General features: G+C 41.8%; 1 protein-coding gene across 1 annotated transcript in view; it reads right to left on the bottom strand.

Annotated features, from left to right (window-relative positions):
* Positions 1-457: 457 nt before the first annotated feature.
* ATP8B1 (ATPase phospholipid transporting 8B1) overlaps positions 458-18131 on the bottom strand; it is a 97597-nt gene continuing 79923 nt past the window's right edge. The window contains exons 19-28 of the mRNA XM_090037853.1: positions 15503-15614; positions 12095-12170; positions 11408-11540; positions 9114-9399; positions 8160-8383; positions 6135-6218; positions 5082-5327; positions 4467-4605; positions 2622-2752; positions 458-2171 (exon numbers count right to left, since the gene is read on the bottom strand). Coding sequence (XP_089893979.1) covers positions 1941-2171; positions 2622-2752; positions 4467-4605; positions 5082-5327; positions 6135-6218; positions 8160-8383; positions 9114-9399; positions 11408-11540; positions 12095-12170; positions 15503-15614 — 1662 coding nt within the window. The 3' untranslated portion in view covers positions 458-1940. The remainder of the gene's footprint in view (positions 2172-2621; positions 2753-4466; positions 4606-5081; positions 5328-6134; positions 6219-8159; positions 8384-9113; positions 9400-11407; positions 11541-12094; positions 12171-15502; positions 15615-18131) is intronic.

Raw genomic sequence — 18131 nt, forward strand, 5'->3', positions numbered from 1 at the left:
CTCCATACGCTGTGCTGCAGCTGGACATGCGGGACTTCAGCACAGAGAGAGCTCTCCTTGGACCATGCTGCAGTCGAACAGCAAGGAGAAGCAGCAAGGGTGGCTGGTTTCTAGTGCCCATGTACCTCAGACTGAGGTGGGTCATTCCAGCCCCCAGCCAGAAAACACTGCTGACCACCGCTGTAAGGTGATCATTTGCATGACTTGCAAACTTTGTTACGCCCTAACAAACCTTTGAAGTTCTCTTCCAAGCTATCAGCTGAATACTAGCTTGCAGAAACAACTCCTCACCTTACAAACTCAGACCGAATTTGTGGCATCACCAGCTTTATCAAAACACATGTGTGCAGAATAAGTCGAGTACATGGGCAGTACCATTTAATATTCACACAAAACATTTAAAATGATCAAACCCAGTTTGTTTTCCATGTTGGTAAAAAGATAAAAGTTGACGAGATATTATGAAAGTGTTTATTATCTTTACACAAATATTTTACATTTTATGATTCATTTACAAGTAAATGGAGTGTATCCACAGTCATATGCATATTAAAACTGTTATTGCACCCTGTTTAGAAGTGTGAGACTTATTTTACCAGTTACTCCCATCTCAGTGAGAAGTGGAAATTATACACACTGCTTTTTCTTAAAAAAGACTAACCTATCCTACTCCCATCTACATACTTATTAAAAGAAAAGCTGTAAACATTTTTGTTTTTACTTAGAGTAAAATTATGAAATGTACACTTTTGCCCACATCTAAAATGTTAACTGTACATTGTGTTTATATTCTACAAACATCTGAATAATTGCCAGAATAAGACTAAGTTGATAAAAGAGTGAACTGTTTATACACCTTATTTTGAAGACACTAAGTGAATGTATGTGCAAAAGGTTTAAAAACACAAAACACTTTTTACAGTTAGAAGATACTATTTACTAACTACCATGTGAAGTATGTTCAGCCTGAAAGTGAATTATTCTCTTATCTATTCCTAAAAAAAGGAAAAAAACCCTTACATTTTGAAACGCAACTGAAATGAACAAACACATTTGTCAATTCAAAAGGCAGGTCTCCAATGACCAAATAGCTCTTCATAAAAATACTGTACAAGTAGACAGGCACAGGGAAAAATTTACAAAAATCCAGGTAAGTCTTCACCTGGTTTTCAGATTTCTTTGCTCCCACAGTACACCAAGCAGTTACTTACAACAGAATAAGCAGCCAGTAGCATTGACAAAGTGCCAAAAAAGAATAAGACAGAGTTAGTGCAATAGGCTATTGTTAGCTGTTTAGTAAACAGAAATCAATTGAAACCATATCTATAAATTGCAGATGTCTTAATAAAATGTGTTAATCTTCCACCAAGTATCTGAGGAGGACTAAATCAAGCTACAACACAGGTTAATTTCAGCTGTACAAGAAAATCAGACTGAATGGATCTCTCCCCACTAACCTGCCCCACAAAACCCAGTTTTCTCCAGTTCACTGTTATCATTGTAAACTGAGCTGCTTAACAAAATGGCGCACACTTTGACTGCTTCAGTTCCCACTTTAGAGTCAAAATATGAAATGTTCGCTGCAATTCTATGTTGGTATTCTAATAAAAAGTGAAAAAGTTTTGCAGTTCCATGCTTCACTAAAAATTACAATGCTGAGTTTTTTAAACCCTACATTACAATATCCTTCACATTCAGCAAATATTTGCACAAGGACTAATTAGAATATATATTTTTAAAAAGCCCTCTGGGCCTTTCTATTCTTCAACAGTCCCAATCCAAGTAGTTTTGTAAGAAAAATGTACAGTCTTCATATCCTGGTGGGATTTAGTTTTATTTAAAAAAAATCCTGAGTCTTCGATAAAAAACCAAAAACCAAAAACCCCAACAATCTTTGTGCAATCACTTAGATAACAGCCTCTCTCCAAGGACCAGAAAAATCAGCTCGTTTCAGCAGCTTGTCTAATTTCTGCCATGCTGTTGCCTAGTACAGCGTCTAAAGGAGCTCGTCTTTTACGTATGCTGCGCCCAGAAGCAATGAGGTCAGCGTATCCCCGCTGATGGGAGAAGGCGTAGGCAGAACGACGGCCTGATATCCCTCGACGAAAAGCACTCGGCCTTGGCTTCCACTGTTCTTCCTCGATCTTGTACTTCTTACGGTTCTTTTGAATCTTCATAAAAGGAAATGGCACAATAGGTGGAATTAGAGGAGGGGATGGTTGGGGAAAGATCTCATCTGCTAACATTATCTTGGAAAATAATGTGCTGCTAAGTGCTACATGCTTATTAGAAAAGGTTTTTCTTTATTTTCGTTTTCCAGCAGTATTAAAAGAAGGCCCATATAGTGGCACATCAAAGTTTTTTTGGGGGGAGGGGCATCTTTTAAAAACGTTTGCATTCTTATTGGCTTTAAATGCCTTCGAAATTAGCCTGGGCATGCTGTACATTAACACATCTATGTGTCTACTGAAGTTAGTGAACTGTCTGGCCCTTGGGCTGCGGTAGAAGCCAAAACGCACAGGCCTAACAAAAAAAAAGCTATTTTCTTAAAGGTAACAAGTATTCCAAACACCGACTTTAGGTAAATGCTCTATAAGAAAATTCTTAACATTTTTACTTACTTTATCACTTTCTGAAGGCCAGATTGTCATTGACAAAAATCGTAGTGCAATAACAGGAAGCAAGCAAACAGCTACTGATAAAATTATGGTCAGCCAGAGGTAGGGCTGCCTAAGAGCATTTGGAGCGGTCCCTGTTAATAAGAGGTGAAAATAAGTTCATCTTTTTATGTTTGTTTTTTATGACCCACCATTATACATTTTATATTCAACAGCTGTTCATACATAAGGGTCTACTAATTCACAGTTCCAGGATTTTGCAGAAAATGCAAAATATGGGATTGTCCACAAAATCAACTTAAAAAATAGTAAAAATAAAATGCTGGTTCCCCAGTGGGAGCCAGTGGTTCTCACTACCACTTTGGCCTGGCCTTGCAGCCCACCCAGGAAGGGGAGAGAGGGGGGAAGGCGCTGGCTGACATGTTGGCATGAAAGGCAGCAATCGCCTTGCCAAGGGCTGCTCTACTTGGTTCCAGCTACACACAAGGTTGCATTCATCCCCCCATCCCTCCTGCCCCCACCAGGGCATAGGCACCTACCTTAATGGATTGTTTTTATTAAGGTAAGCATACATTAGTATATCTAAACCTTCATCCAGGAAATATCCACAAAATTCGCTATTTAGGCCATGACCAGCCTACGAAAATTGTTTAGTTCCTCCGCAATTTAAGTAGAACCATATTTACACATCACAGAAAATGAACACCCCGATTCCTGAGTTACATTACAATTGTGTACCAGAACATGACTGTTCATTTAAAAAAAGCTACTACTAAAAATATGATGCAAGCATTTTTCTTTCAATTTCACATTAAATAAATATTTGCACAAGGATTAGTATTTTTTTTAAAAAGTCCTCTAGTCCAAAACTAAGCCACTTTGTAAGCAAATTTTAGTCTTTGTATCATGTATTTCTTTTTCTAACCAACCAACAAGCCTGGCACAAAATTTATAATACTTGCTTCATTTTCATTTCTGCCAATTAACTATTAATGTTCTTCTAAAGAGACAAATTAGGGTAGAACAAATATTTAACTGCAATGTGGATTCTGTACTAGTCTTTAAAAGCAAAAACCGCAGTTAAGAGAAACCTCTAGAATCACTGTAATATGTGCAAATACCAAAGATAATTAGTTAATAGTTAATTTAATATAAAAATACTGTACCAGTTAAATCTTCAGCTATAAATCAAAAATGTTTAAGAAACCAGCTAGAATAAAATTCTAAAAAAATGGAAGCACTTACTTCCAAGAAAACAAAGGCTGAAATATATACTATATAGGAAGCAACAAGTTCTCTAGGGGCATGTGTACATGAGAAGTTCACTGTGCAGTTGACTAATTAAAATGTGCAGTAAATGTCTCAGCGTCTACATGTGAGCCCCTATTAGGGCACAGGAAACTAATAAACTCTGCAGCAGGGTAGAACTTGTAAATACCTTGCTGAGGAGTTTTTTTGAGAGCAGCAGTACACATGTAAACATTGCCTGGCTGGCTGGGGCATGAGGATACTTCAGTGCCAGAGCTGCCTGCTGTCTAGCCTTGCACTGAAGTGCCCTCAAGCCCCAGGCAGCCCTCCGCAGCACAGTGAGCCCCCCCAGAGCAGCCCCAGACTGGCAGGCTGACCCTCCGAGACCCTCTGCCAGCCGGGGCTGCTATGACCTGGCTCAACGTGCTGCACTCTGGGCGCACATGTAAACCACGTACCTGGGAGCTTCCAGGGAGCAATAAGCTATGGAGCAAAAACCTCGTGGCCCATGTAGATGTGCCCTAGCAGATGTATTTTACTATTGAATTAGAAATAAGTTAGCTTTATATGCAACAACACTGTACAGAACAAAAAACTGACCTGTAAACTGAAATCCTGATGGGAAGAGAACATGTATTCCAGCACTGTGAAGGTCAAACATGATACCAAAATAAAGTGCAATACTCCCAAATATTGAGAATGCATTAACAAAAGTCCAGTAAGATGTATCCAAACCAATCTGAAAGTAAATCATATCCACCATGAATTTAAAAATTAAAAAAAAAAAATCCAGAGGCATGCAGTTTAATATGCTGAAAACTGATATTTGTTATTTAAAACCCCCTTTACTTTGTAGATATAATACATTTTGGAATATTTTGAAGAAGTGTACTGGAGGGAAACATAATAATTAAACAAGCAAAGGTGGAATGGTATAAATTGCTAAAAATATAAAGACATTTTACATATTAGCTTTTTTCTCTGAAAAAAAGAGGTGCAAGTGAGATCATCACTGTAGATCGGGGCGGGCAATTATTTTGGGCAGAGAGCTGCTTATTGAGTTTTGGCAAGGCACTGAGGGACGCATGATAGGCAGCCAGATAAATATTAATTTTCTAAATTTTTTAGGGGCCCCGTGGGCCGGACAGAATGGCCTAGCAGGCCACATCTGGCCCCGTGGGCATCCAGCCCCACCCCTGCTGTAGATCTACTTACCTGAAAATTCACTGCAATTACAAGGGAAGAGGCTGTCGTAACTGCGAAAGACTGGTAATCTGAAGGTGCCTCTCCATCTTGACCCATGGTTTGAAGGTAAGCTCCATAAGGTATGAAAAAAATAATCAGTGATGTGATAATTCCATGGATCAAACTTACAAAGAACTTCTTGTAGTTAAAAAGGAGATCTTTCTGTCCAGATATATACAAGCCAGGGAACCGAAGACTCAGTTTATCACTCACATCCTTAATAGAGGGAAAGTTACTGGAATTAGAAATGTCAGTACCATACTTTTTTACAAATTTTCTCTACTTTGCGTTTCGGAGCGGGTCGTTAGAGGAGCTAGCAAGGTCAACCCAACAGCTGGCCTGGCCATGAATACATTTTGGCTAGAAAATATAAGTAGGTTCCAATCAGGAGAGGCTGGCAAAAGCTTTGATATGGAGCTTGATCAGTCTGAGACTGAGATTACACTTGATTTTAGCCCACAAGAGGCTGAAAAGAGATGGCTACCTGCAACAGACTAGATCAGAGGTTGTCAACTGGGGGTAGGCGTACCCCTGGGGGTACTTGGGAAGGCCCCAGGGAGTATGTGGCATGCCACAGCACCACTTCACATTCGGCTGCAGGGGGTCCCCCCTCCGCTCTGCTCCACATCCAGAAAGGGGTACCCACCAGGAGGGGTACTCACCAGAAGGGCTACATTTCTCAAAAAAAGGTTGAAAAACCCTGAACTAGATTATTTGGCCCAGTATCTCTCTTATAGTTCTATATCTTTATCTTGTGACCAAGTAACAAAATTATAGCACTTGTTATTCCTGAATATTTTTTTTAATTAGTTGAACATTTGTAGTTTTATTTTCATTAACAAAAATGGGAAAAAGCCATCTGCTAATATTTACAGCAGATTAGTACATTAATACAATACTGAAATTGATTAGATCATATCCTCTCTAATCCAGGACAAGTAAGATTCACTTGACACATATTTACTCATAATTTTGCTTTAATGTCTGCTTCTAAAATTCACGTGAATAATTTTGGCAGCATACCTGGTCAAGCAAGCCAACTAGAAGAACTGGAAGACTAGAATACAGTACATTGTAAAGTGTGATAAACCAGTCTTCATAAGCTGTCTGAAAAATAAAGTTGGTTGATTTATTAGTTAAAACAATTATACTTAGTAGAAACTTAGAAATTCACAATTAACGCTAGAATATTAACAAAGCTGACTGAATTACCCATTTGATATGATAAATGATCCATTAACTTATCCATCCCTTCATCACATCTCTTTATGCATTTGTTAAATCATACTCCCCCTTGATTTTTTATTTTTTTTAATCATAAGACCCTATGATACAGATGAGCAACAAAGGACAACACTCTTTCCTTGGGTACACACAAGCTTCCACTGAAATTAGTCATAACTGCCTGCGAATATCAAAAGGCAGATGTTGATAATAAGTATACTGTAAAAACAGAGAACTGACACCTCAGACAAAAACCAGGGCGTGTCAAAACTTGGACTTTGTTTCAAGAAAAATTTAGCACACTAAAATTAGAACAAAAAAAAGTGAAAAAAAAATCTTGCAAAAATAAATGCATCTTGGGGCCCAATTCCAGTGAAAAGTTGACACCCAAAACATTTATTGTAAAAGTAAAAGGTGTCAATAAATATCTGACCTATTTAAAATGCTGTGTTTTGGGGGTTTTTTGTTGTGGTTTTAAATGAAAAGTTAGCATTATTTCTGTTCTCGCGGACAGTTCCCAATGAAAGAACATCAAAACTGACCAGCACTGGGTTAGAAAAACAAAAATATTCTTTAATTGGTTATTTTCACTCTTTACTTTTCATCACATAGATCAGATATTTGGTTTGGAGAATTTACATACTGCAAATTTATACCCTGCATGAAATCAATTTTCTTTCTATGGGAGTCTTTACTTCTCCCATAAAAGTAATTTTATTTTAGTTGTTGTCTATCTGATTGCTAAGGAAACATCTATGATTTAACAGAACTTTGACTTCTCACAGGCAACAAATAGCAGGTCACAAGAATCCTAAAGTAAAGACCCCATAGTAGAAAAACGTATGCATGCACACAGGCAAACACAGAAGTGAGAATGAGAGAGAGTGATTCTATGTTTCCCCCATACTACAGATATCATTCACTTGATTTTCTGTCTTGAGTGTCTGCTGGGATCGGCATGCTGGAGACAGAACCAAATGTTAGAGAGGTTTAAAAAGGAGTCTCCTGAACTCTGATGGCTGCAGTCTCCCTCCTGCATTTGTAAAGTCTCTATTAAAGGAAAATCCTGCAGATCCTTAATCATTCAAGTAACCCTACAGGTCTCACTAGAGATACTTTTATCATGGAGGTCCTGAGCCTGCAAGCAGGTCCACATGGATTGGACAGGCAACAGGACTATGGTCTTTGATTGTAAAGTCCTGGGGAACTTTGTCTGAACTAATGTAGTACATGAGATCCCCAAATGATACAAGAATATTTGTGTAGGGTTCTATAGGCTGTCAACTGTAAAATTTGCAGTAAACAGAAATTTCAGTAATTGGGACAAAAAAAGTTTGATAAGATAAAATATGAAGGACTTTTTCAGGCTTTTTGAAGGTGAAGGGAACAGGCTGCTTCACAAACAGCAAAACAGGGAGCTGTTTTTTCCCCATTCCCTCATCTAATATCTCAATATTCACGGCACAGATACACTATTGATTTTAAGCTTTATGCTGTAATGGCCAACTATCCATAAAACTATTCTTTACTATATCTTTTTTGTGTACACATGATACACTATATTGATTCATACCGAAAAAAAGTGTTACACATTTGTAAAGGTTAAGACAAGTTGTGTCTCTATAAAAAGTCATTATGATCTACAAGTCAAGAGCAATAAAGGAAGTATGAATCAATGATCTGGAAGTTTTAATGCTAAGCAACCTTTAAGGATGTTCACCTGAATTACATCCTTGCCATTTCTAATTCAGTCTTCACTATTTTGTATTTCCCAAAAGGAAGTATTTTCTCCTTCCTGTTAGACATGTACATGCTTTCTCTTACCTGGGCAGAAAAGCCGTTGAAGAATGAATACCAGAAATGCACTAGTGTAAATGCAAAGTTTTTATAGAAGAAGTATCGTAGGAACTTGCACATCCTTATATAAGACCATCGGCCATGAACTAATAGCAGTCTTTGGAGGTATCTGAATTGTCCAAAAGAATAGTCACTTGACATGACAGCTTGCATGCCTTCTTGGCCACTAATTCCAACACCAATGTGGGCAGCTAAAATTTAACCAAAAATGCAGACAATAAGATCTCAATGAAACACGATACACTATTGAATAAATCCAGATGCACGTTAAGATCCCAAAGTTAATGGGATCTTACAATTTCTCCAGCCCCAACTGTTCTTTAAGTACAGGAAGACTTCCATTAAGGACTAACATTTCCAAGAGGAAATCTTTTCCTTCTACCTATTCTTAAGCTTCTATTTATGGTTTAAAAGTTCAGATCTACTTGGACTACCACCAAGATTCATGCCGAATATAGAAAATCAGAAAACAGACTGGACAACAAAAATGTTTGATATAAAGAAAATAAATGTTTAGAAATAAACAAGAACATTTTGCTTGAAATGGAAATAACACTGAAGTTACTTATACAATAAATGCTTGATATCTTATAGACCAAATATAGATCCCCTATGCCAAGGAGCATCTAGTCAAGATTAAGATGTGAACTAATGATGGGCTAAAGATGGTAGGAGAGGAATTATCAACTATGAAGCTTAGGTCTTCAAAGAAGGTCAGTAATGATAAAAAATATAGATGTAAATGTGAAATCTGTTGAACAGGTCACCAAAAAACACTTGCAATGAACTTCTGCATGTAAAAATTCCTTTTCTCAGTTCTTAGAAACTGCCTGGATAAGTTAAAATAGCACTTTCATTAAACTAATCCAAGAGCTTCAGGAAAAAAAAAAGAAACATAGGGAAGCTTTACAAGTGACTTACTTTTAATCATGTTTACATCATTAGCACCATCCCCAATAGCCAAAGTAATAGCTTTCTTGTATTTCTTCACCAGCTCCACCACCATTGCTTTTTGTTTAGGAGTAACGCGACAGCAGATCACTGCCCTGCATTCGCATGCTAGGTCTACAAAGTTCCTTTGCTGCTGTTCTTTGTTAACTTCAGCTCTCCTCCAGGTCTCAATACGCATCTGTTTCTCTTCTGCTGTTTTGGGGAATTTCAATTTTAATTTCTTTTTCTTCTTTTTCTTCTCTAACAGGATTTCATTCTGCATACACACAAAACATAGTGGTAAAGTTAATGCAAGTTCCGAGCACACCCTGTGGCCTAACATTAAGCAGAAATCTCATCATTTTTAAAGTATTATTTTGGTTTTGATTTTTGTTGTTACCTGTTTGAGACAACGAGGCCTACATACAACTCCAACTGTAGGCAGTTAAGTGCTCCTTGTGATGCAAGTCTAAAAAATTATTTGGTAAAAAACAATGAGAGCTAGCATCTGTTTGATGCTAGAGGAGGAAGAGGAGGACCCTCTTCCCCTTAATCCATATAGTCTAGTGGCATTTGACCAATCTGATGGGGAGCTGGATTTGAGCCAAGGTGATAACATTGGTTAAACAGGCACTTCTCATCTGAATAGTTTTACATCAGTTTTTTGCTGGTCCGGCTCCTCAATTGTTGTCCTTACAGAATTCTGCTAATAAGAGACTTGCCAGGACTTGGATTGTTAAGTAGTGGCTCTTTGATTGAAAGTCCTTCAGTGGTTTTTAAACTCTTGTAAGAGCATCATATGAACCTGTGTCTTTATTTCTGTCACTTCATTCAGAACCTCCAACTCTGTTGCTACTATCAGGTTATGAGTAGGATCTGTTCAGGGCAGTTTCATTTGGAAAAAAAGAAATCTTATTTTGCATCTTTCAGATTTTTTTTTTAGGATTAAAGTGTTCCCTGGTTAAGAATCTTATTTTAAAAATGGAATGAATATTTAATAGAAATACACTGATTTAAATCAGTCCATATCATATCGGCACTGATGAAAGAAAAATTGACAGTATCGGTGATCGGCTTTTTTTGGCTGATGTGGCCAATAACGTCCCCAATAAATGCCGCGTGCATGCACGCAGACGCAACATGCACATGGCCAGGAATGCAGCCCTGCAGTTTGGAGAGCAGTGTCTGCCTGGTTAGTTTGTGGGGGAGGAAGAGTGGGGTAGGAAAGGGGCATAGGGGGTGCAGATAGAGTCCCCTACCATTGAGGGAAGGAGTGGGGCTGAGGCAAGGGTAGGCGCTACCCAGCAGGGGCAGGGCAGGGTGTGGGATGGAGCTGCAGGTGGCTCATGGAGGGTGGGGGGGGAGGGAGCAGCTCCCCACCCTACGCACACCCCTGGGGAAGGCATTGTGTACAGGGTGAGGGCAGACTGTGGGCTCAGGGCTGGGGTCTGTGCCAACCTCTTCCTGGTGTGGGCTGGGCTAGAGGTAGTCTATGGCAAATTCTGGGGTGGCTGTAGCCCACCCTATAGCCCCCCTCCCATCACTGCTGCTGCCTGCCCCAAACACAGCCACGGCCCAGCTCCCACCAGGAAGAGGCCAGCACAGACCCTGGCCCCAAGCCCACAGCAGGCAACCTGCCATCACCCCATGCACAAATCCAGGGAGCACATGCCCCCCATGCCTGCCCCAGGGCTGCATGCAGGACAGGGAGCTGACCCCCTTCCCACCTCCTGTGCCCCCCATGGATCCATCCCACACCCCACCCTGACTGGGCAGCACTTGTCCCAGCCCCACTCCCTCCCTCACTGTGGGGGCCCCAATCTACACCCCACCCCATGCTCCTGCCCCTCTCCCTCCCGAGACTTACCAGCTGAACACTGCCCTCCAAGCTGCTGGGCTGCATACTGGCAATCAGATCTGTATCAACCAATATGGCTGGTTAAAAATCAGCTATTGGTATCAGTCAAAAAATATTTATTGGTGATATTTTGTTTTGATTATGATCAATAAAAGATTATCATAAATACAAGGCATATTATTATTTTAAATCAAGGGGTTTTCATTCCTAGTCTTCAAAAATACTTCAAAGTCTGGCAAATATTAACCACATTTTATAGAGGGAAGAAAGCAAGGCAAAGAAATTTAACAGCTTTCATCCAGTGCTTTAGCATAGCAGTCTAATGAATGAGGGGACCCTTGATTAGAAAAGGCATGAGGTTCCAAAATACTCCACTAGTAGACTCTGGACTGTCATGAACCTCCCCAAATTCCCATTTTTCACATACCAGCCAGGAACCAGTGATTATCAAAGCACGATTTCTACCAGACTGAAAGAAAGGTTCAGTAGTTCTTTGTGAGGACTGTGTGTTTGATCCAGCTCTGTTCCTCTGGTTTTCAAGCCTTGTTTGGAGAAGTGCACTGGGAAAATGAATGCATACAAATCAATATAATTCACCTAAAACAAACATCTTAAGGTAAATACTAATGTTCACGGTGACTTTCATAGTTAGTGTTTATCACAGTATCTATAGCAAATCTAAAGATAAACTTTGAACTAGGCAGACAGACCTAGAAAGTGATCTGGGAAAGGCACACAGCACATGCTGCAAGATGTTTTTAACAATATAGTAGGCAGCTCTTCTACATGCTAGGACACACAGGGACAGCACTGGCTCAGAGATGGTGCATCACATGGCTTAAATACTGATGGTCTTTTCCAAATAAGAAAGGTAAAGTTCTGACCACTTTCTATCTAAAAATGCTATGCAATCTTAAACCTCTAGCATCTTATTTCTGGTGTTCTAGATAAATTCCACCCAAATCATATTATCTTGGAACCTCAAAATTCTGTTAACTTTAGTTACTTTTAAGGAAAGAACATTTCAATATCTGCCCTAAAAACAACTCTCAGGAATGATATTGTTACCCAAAAAATGTCTATCCAAAAGAAGTCCTGCACACTTTAGACTGACCTGACATCTTCTCCGTAGCAGATAGTAGTTTCCTCTGTTAGAAGCTCACAGGCAAATCCAATATTTTCAGCAGTTTCTGTTGTTAAAAATGCAGAGCTAGTCAAATTTTGTAATGAGGACTTTGTAAGCGACTAAGCTGAAAAATAGAAAACTTGTTTTTATTTTAACTAACAAAATTCTCCCTTTGAACTGGCATGCACAGGGATATGTAGGACAGTGGACAATTAAGTACAAAGGAGAAAAGCAAGTCAGTACATCATTTCTGCAGCAATACTTTCTGCCACGGCATAAAGTTATAGTGGAAGCCTCCCAATAGTCCAAGAGGTGATATGTGTGAACAGTTAGATAAGCCTTGGGAACATGACCTTGACTTCAGTCTTCCTAGGGCACAGGGGAGGCTGTAGTCCTGCACCCTGGAGGACTGAGTAAAGAAGCTGACAGGACAACTTGCAGGAGGCTCTGGCTGGGGTGTCAGAGACAAAACACTGCTTTTTAACCTCTTGAAGCTGGCTAGGGACTGCATCCATGGGTTTAAGGTGCAGGATAAGAACAGATTACTGTTCTGTTTCCTTTTGCTTGTTTTTGTATTACTTTCTGTATCTCAGTATATAGTTACTGATTTCTTAGGCTGTTTTTTTCTATTATTTAAAAATCCTTATTGTTATTTTTCACTCCCTAATTTTCAGTGTTAACTGTAATTCCAGAGCATTTGCCCATACAGGCTTGCCCATGCACAACTTTGCCCATCACAAAGTTATGATTCTTCTAGCTGGCAAAATCCCCTCTGCTAAGAGCTAGCGAGAATGAGATGGGGTGAGACAGGCAAGGCTGAGGTGCCACAAACCACAAAATTCACCCCAGCACATCGCAGCCGGTTCTCAGTGGCCAAGCACCAGACAGCAAAAGGGTGGGGGGAGGGATTCAGGGCAGAAAGGCACCCCAGAAGAAGGGAGGCACCTCAGGAGTATCTCAAAGGTGCACCCAGGCCATCTCTGGAGTTGGGGTAGGTCACACTCCCTGATTCAAACATCATTAATAAAACCAGGTCTACTATAACCTCTTATTTAAGTTGCCAGACATTTTTCCAATGGAACCCTATTTCAGTTACTTATAACTTAAAAATTTCAGCTCAAATGATTAAAATTTCACAATGCTGAGCCTTGGGCTGATTTTTTTTTAAAACATTTTAGTCATACCAGTGCAGTCACTTCCAAGAGCAAAACTAGGGAAAAAGAGTGCTTTACCAATGTTATATTCTTGAATATAAGATTTCTTTGAAATGCTCTAGCCTCCTCTTTGTAGCAGGGATTTCACATTACACAACCTGGCCTGTTATTCCATTCTCAGTAAGCATGCTCCTCACCTATCCTACATGCAATAAAACTGCATGCTGCATCCCCACAGAGCAACTAAGTATGCTCCAGAGCAGGTTTATACCAGCAAAGCTGACCTTTTCCAGTAACGACTCCTTCAGGATGTTGTGGGTCTGGACACAGAGTAAGGAACGTGGTCTCTCAGAAGAAAGCTCTGACACAGGCAGTACGGAAAAGGAAGAAGTCAGATTTGATGTTGATGAGACAAAAACCAGGCTGAGAAAGCAAAGGAATAGATTGGGACAAAGAGTTTGGACTTGCTAGATAAGGAATGGGTGGGAGGAAAGGTACCAAGGAGAGTAGGAGACAGGAAAAATAACCTCTCTGCTACCTAAAGGTGTTCTGAAGGCTAATTACGGTTTGTAAAGCTCTAAATAATTTATTGCTTGTAGAATTCATTAACCCAATACTGCATGTCTTGTCATCTTAGAAGAGATGTCTCCTCTCTGAGCTGGCAGCTTTTAAAAAAGGAAGAGAGAGAGAGAGAGAGAGAGAGAGAGAGACAGAGAGAGACAATCACATGTGATTAAGCTCAGCCAGGTCTCTCATCCACGGAAAGGGAAAATTTAAAATGGAAACAGCAACAGGCTTTTTTAAAAGTGGTGTCTCTGTCTTTGGAATTACTTTCTGGTCAGACACCCATACAACTGGAAAAGTAAATTAGTGGGCAGTGAATTGTAAATGCTGCTTTTCCCCTGGAAAAATATGGTCAGACTTTTCCCTAGAAAGCACTCATCTTTAAGGCTATTGTCATCACTTAGTCCAACCTGCTATACCAATAAATTCTGCATCAAGCAGAAATTCTGTGGGAAATGCTGCACATCTTTTAGAAATCTCTCTGGTCTTAATTAAAAAATACTTTAAGATAGCAGTGGGAAACCTTTACTGGCTGTGAGCCAGAGTGACCAGGTTTGGGTTAGAGATGTGCAGACACTGGGACCTAGCCACCACTACTACTTTTCCCTGCAGTGGTACAGGGAGTGTCCCTAGCTGGTGCTTTTCCCTCCCACGACAGCATGGGAAGGCAGCTACTGCCGAAGCCCCACCACCACTGAAGTCCCTTGTCTGTGGGCCAGATCACATGTCTCCGTGGCACAGATCCAGCCTGCATGACAGGTTAAGAAATTACATGCTTGAATTTGGCTAAGTACAGACATTGGGGGGAAGGAGAGGGGGCTTAGGGGAAGGTTAGATCACATTAAAATGGCCATCTGATTCATGGTAAATCAGGATGGGGGGGCTAGCTGGGGGGCATGCAGGCTTGGGGTGGGGATTTAAGGCCTGTGTGGAAGGGAAAAATCAGGAGGCAGACGTGATCCATGGGAGTGATGGGGGGGCAGGTGACAACCGCAGGAGGAGTTTGGGGCACAGGGTGGAGACCAGGAACTATTTCTGGGCTTCTCCCACCCCCAAGAGTCCACCCCCAGCAACCCCCCCTCCCTAAACCTTCCTATCTCTCCCCCCACTGATACTTACTTCCCTCAGCTCCCAGCAGCAGTAAATGCTGATAAAACTGGCAGCACTGAGATGCAGGAGGGGAACTGTGGGGGGAGAGGGGTCTGTGGGGATGAGGGAGGCGGGTTGAAGGGCTGGGGGGCTAAAAATAGCCTAATGTCAGAGGGCAGCTGGAAGCACAACCCTAGGGCTGGTACCAGCAACTAGACTTCCCCAGCCCTGGAGCTGTGCAGGTAACTGTACTAAAATGTGATGCACCAGTCTAACCTGGATTGATTAAGTTGGAGTGTACATTGATCTGGGTCCATCTTAAACCAGGTTCCACCATTTTTAGACTGTTTTTTGTGCACAGTTGTATATAGTTGCAGGTTTAGACTGATTTCCAATCACTGGGACTTGGTCTAAATGTAAGGTCCATTTCTGGAGAACTAAGTTAGATTGGGTGGCCATTTTTAACATTTTTAACCTCCCCCTAACCCCTCTGGGTATCTGCATTTATCCTTTGTACCTTATTTCTAATCTAGTCTAGCTTGCAAATGGATCTCAACAGCCTGTTTGATTTCCTGCTGCATAAATATACCTTTTTTGTCACCAGTAAGCACCCAGATTTTAATGTCTGCCTTAGCAAGTTTGGATATTGTTTCTGGAACTCCATCTTGCAGCTTGTCTTCAATAGCTGTAGCGCCCAAAAGCTAGAAGTTATTAGAACAGGCATTAGCAAAAACAGCCTTAAAATTAAATTACTTAATTTACCACAGTCTTTTTTTTTTTTTTTTTTTACAATATATAATGCAATTACCTTGTGCTCGCCTTTACTGCAAAGTTACCTCAGGTTAATATACCTATTTCATTGAATCTAGTTATAGGAAGCAGGGTGAAAGTGAAATATTCCAGTTGCTACACAAAGGGATTCGGTCAGCAGCTGATGAACTGTTGTTATACAAGCTGCTATGTACCTACTGAATTATTATATAGAACCTCAACAACCTAAGGCTTCAAACCCATGCCACGAGTGGGCCAGCCAGATTGAACCTGGGGACGGAAATGGATATAACCTTTGTGCCACCATAAAGATGGTTATCGTGGTGCTAAAGGTCAAGCAAACAGACATCCATATCTCTTGCTGTGCCACTCATGCCTAGAACCTGCAGCCACTACGCAGGTTATATCAGTTTGTCCTGCCTTATTGCGATACACATCTGTTAGGTTAATGGCAGGAAAGTACGGTTGGCCCGGAGCTGTCCGTGCTCTCCAGTTGCCCCGGGCCGGCACGCCAGGGGCTTCAGAAGCCTGATCCTGGTATACCCAAATCTTGCACCATGACATACCACATTTGTGGTGGTTGAGCCAGCAGTTAAGGCATCTCATTAACAGGAGATGGATAACAAAAGGAAACAAGGTAGTACATACCAAAAATAAGCTGCCTGAAAGCTCCAGTGAATTCCACTTAGAATTAATTGGGATTTTTTTACTGCAGCGATTTCTCCAATAATATTATTGTAAGCTGTGATTCATAACTGAGATAACTGATGCCTTTGCTCTCCAATTTGTGGTCGTTTTTGGTTTTTACAACAGCAGTCTAACCAATACCGTAGTTACTTAACAGCATGGCAATCTTTGAATGGCCAGCTAACCAGACTTTTTAAAATAAGAAACTTCTTTCAGAATATATTATAGTCACTATATGGCTGTCTGGGTACCCCAAACTTAGAATCATGGAACAGGAATAGACCTTAAGATCATCTAATCCAGGGATGCTCAACCTCTTGCCTGCAGAGCTTCATGCAAGTCGGAATCTGGCGGCGGGGAGCAGTGGCTACTAATACAGCCACCCTCCCATCTGCCAAATTCCCAAACGCCAATATCAGTATGGCTGCTCAGAGCCAAGCTATGCCCCCTTCCCTCAAGGGGCCAGGTCATGCCATCCCCACTTCTGGATTGCGGCTGAGGTCCACCACCTTCCCTTCCCACAGGTCTGGGTTGGGCTCTGACCACACTCCTTTCTCCGCCGTGGAGCCAGGCCATGCCCCCTGCACCCCAGCAACTGGGCTGGGACGTGCCCCCGTCCCTATTGCAGGGGCTGGGCCACATCCCCTTCCCACATAGGACCAGACTGGGGCCTGGCCTTCCCACTCCAATAAGGCTGGGCCATACCCACTTCTCTCTCTGCAGAGCCAGACCGGGACCTGATTATGCCCCCTTCCCACTCCACAAGGGCAAGTCAAGTTCCTTTCCCCTGTGAGGCTCCACTTCAGGTTGCCTGCCCGCCACCTCCTCTGCAAAGCCAGATGGTGCCCACCATGCCCATCCAGGCACCAGATTGGGAACACTGGCTGGATCTAGCTCACAGAGAGACCAGGCACTGCCAATCTGGCTCACTGGGCAAAAAGATTGGGCACCCTGATCAAGTCCTATAAACTATATGTCCCGGGGCAAGGGGAGGATGTGAGCCCAGAAGGGCTAAAGAGGGCCCCTGGGGAATAATACACCCCAGGGAGAATAAGAAGAAAGGAAAAATGAGTAAAAGTGCCTTACCAGCAGCACGAACCACGGCGGAGAGAAAAGCAGCAGCGGGACCCGCGGGTTTTTTTTAAAGGGGAAGCAGCTGATGAAGGAGGAGAGGAGAGCCGGCCTGGAAGTATAAGTAGAGGAAGCCACAAGGCAGAAGGGGGGGAGAAGTGGAGAGAGAGAGCAGAGAGAGCGAGCCCTGGACCCACCAAGGGGTCTAAGGAACCAGGAAACGCTGCACCCAGCTCAGAAAAGGGGCAAGAGCCGCTCCCCTGGAGAGACGCTGCCGCTAGGCCAAAAGGGACCCAGATATCCCAGTTGTACGTTACCCTCGGGCCATGAAGAGACGTGGCGGGAGGAAACCCATAGCCTGAGATAGAGGCCCAGCAGGTCATTAGAAAAGAGGTAACCAATAAAGAGGCCAACTGTAAGCCCCATGTCTGGGCAAAAGGTCCTCAGGGGAGCTCGTCGTGGGAATGTCCTGAGCTGGAGGAAGGGACGCCGTAGACACGTGTCCGATACACTGTATAGTTGAGGGAAGGTAGTAAGAGGTGGGGGGGCAATTGGTGAAGGGGAGCACACGGCCATGGGTACCCCGAGGCAGGGCCTAGCTAGATTGAAAGTAGGAGCACGTGCAGGTGGTGGTAGTTTCTCTCTGTTGTTACCTGTGGGGAATAGTGGTTAGCTTGCCCTAGACCCTA

This window comes from Crocodylus siamensis, chromosome 3 (assembly GCF_052110815.1).
Source record: "Crocodylus siamensis isolate JL-2025a chromosome 3, ASM5211081v1, whole genome shotgun sequence".
Lineage (NCBI taxonomy): Eukaryota > Metazoa > Chordata > Crocodylia > Crocodylidae > Crocodylus > Crocodylus siamensis.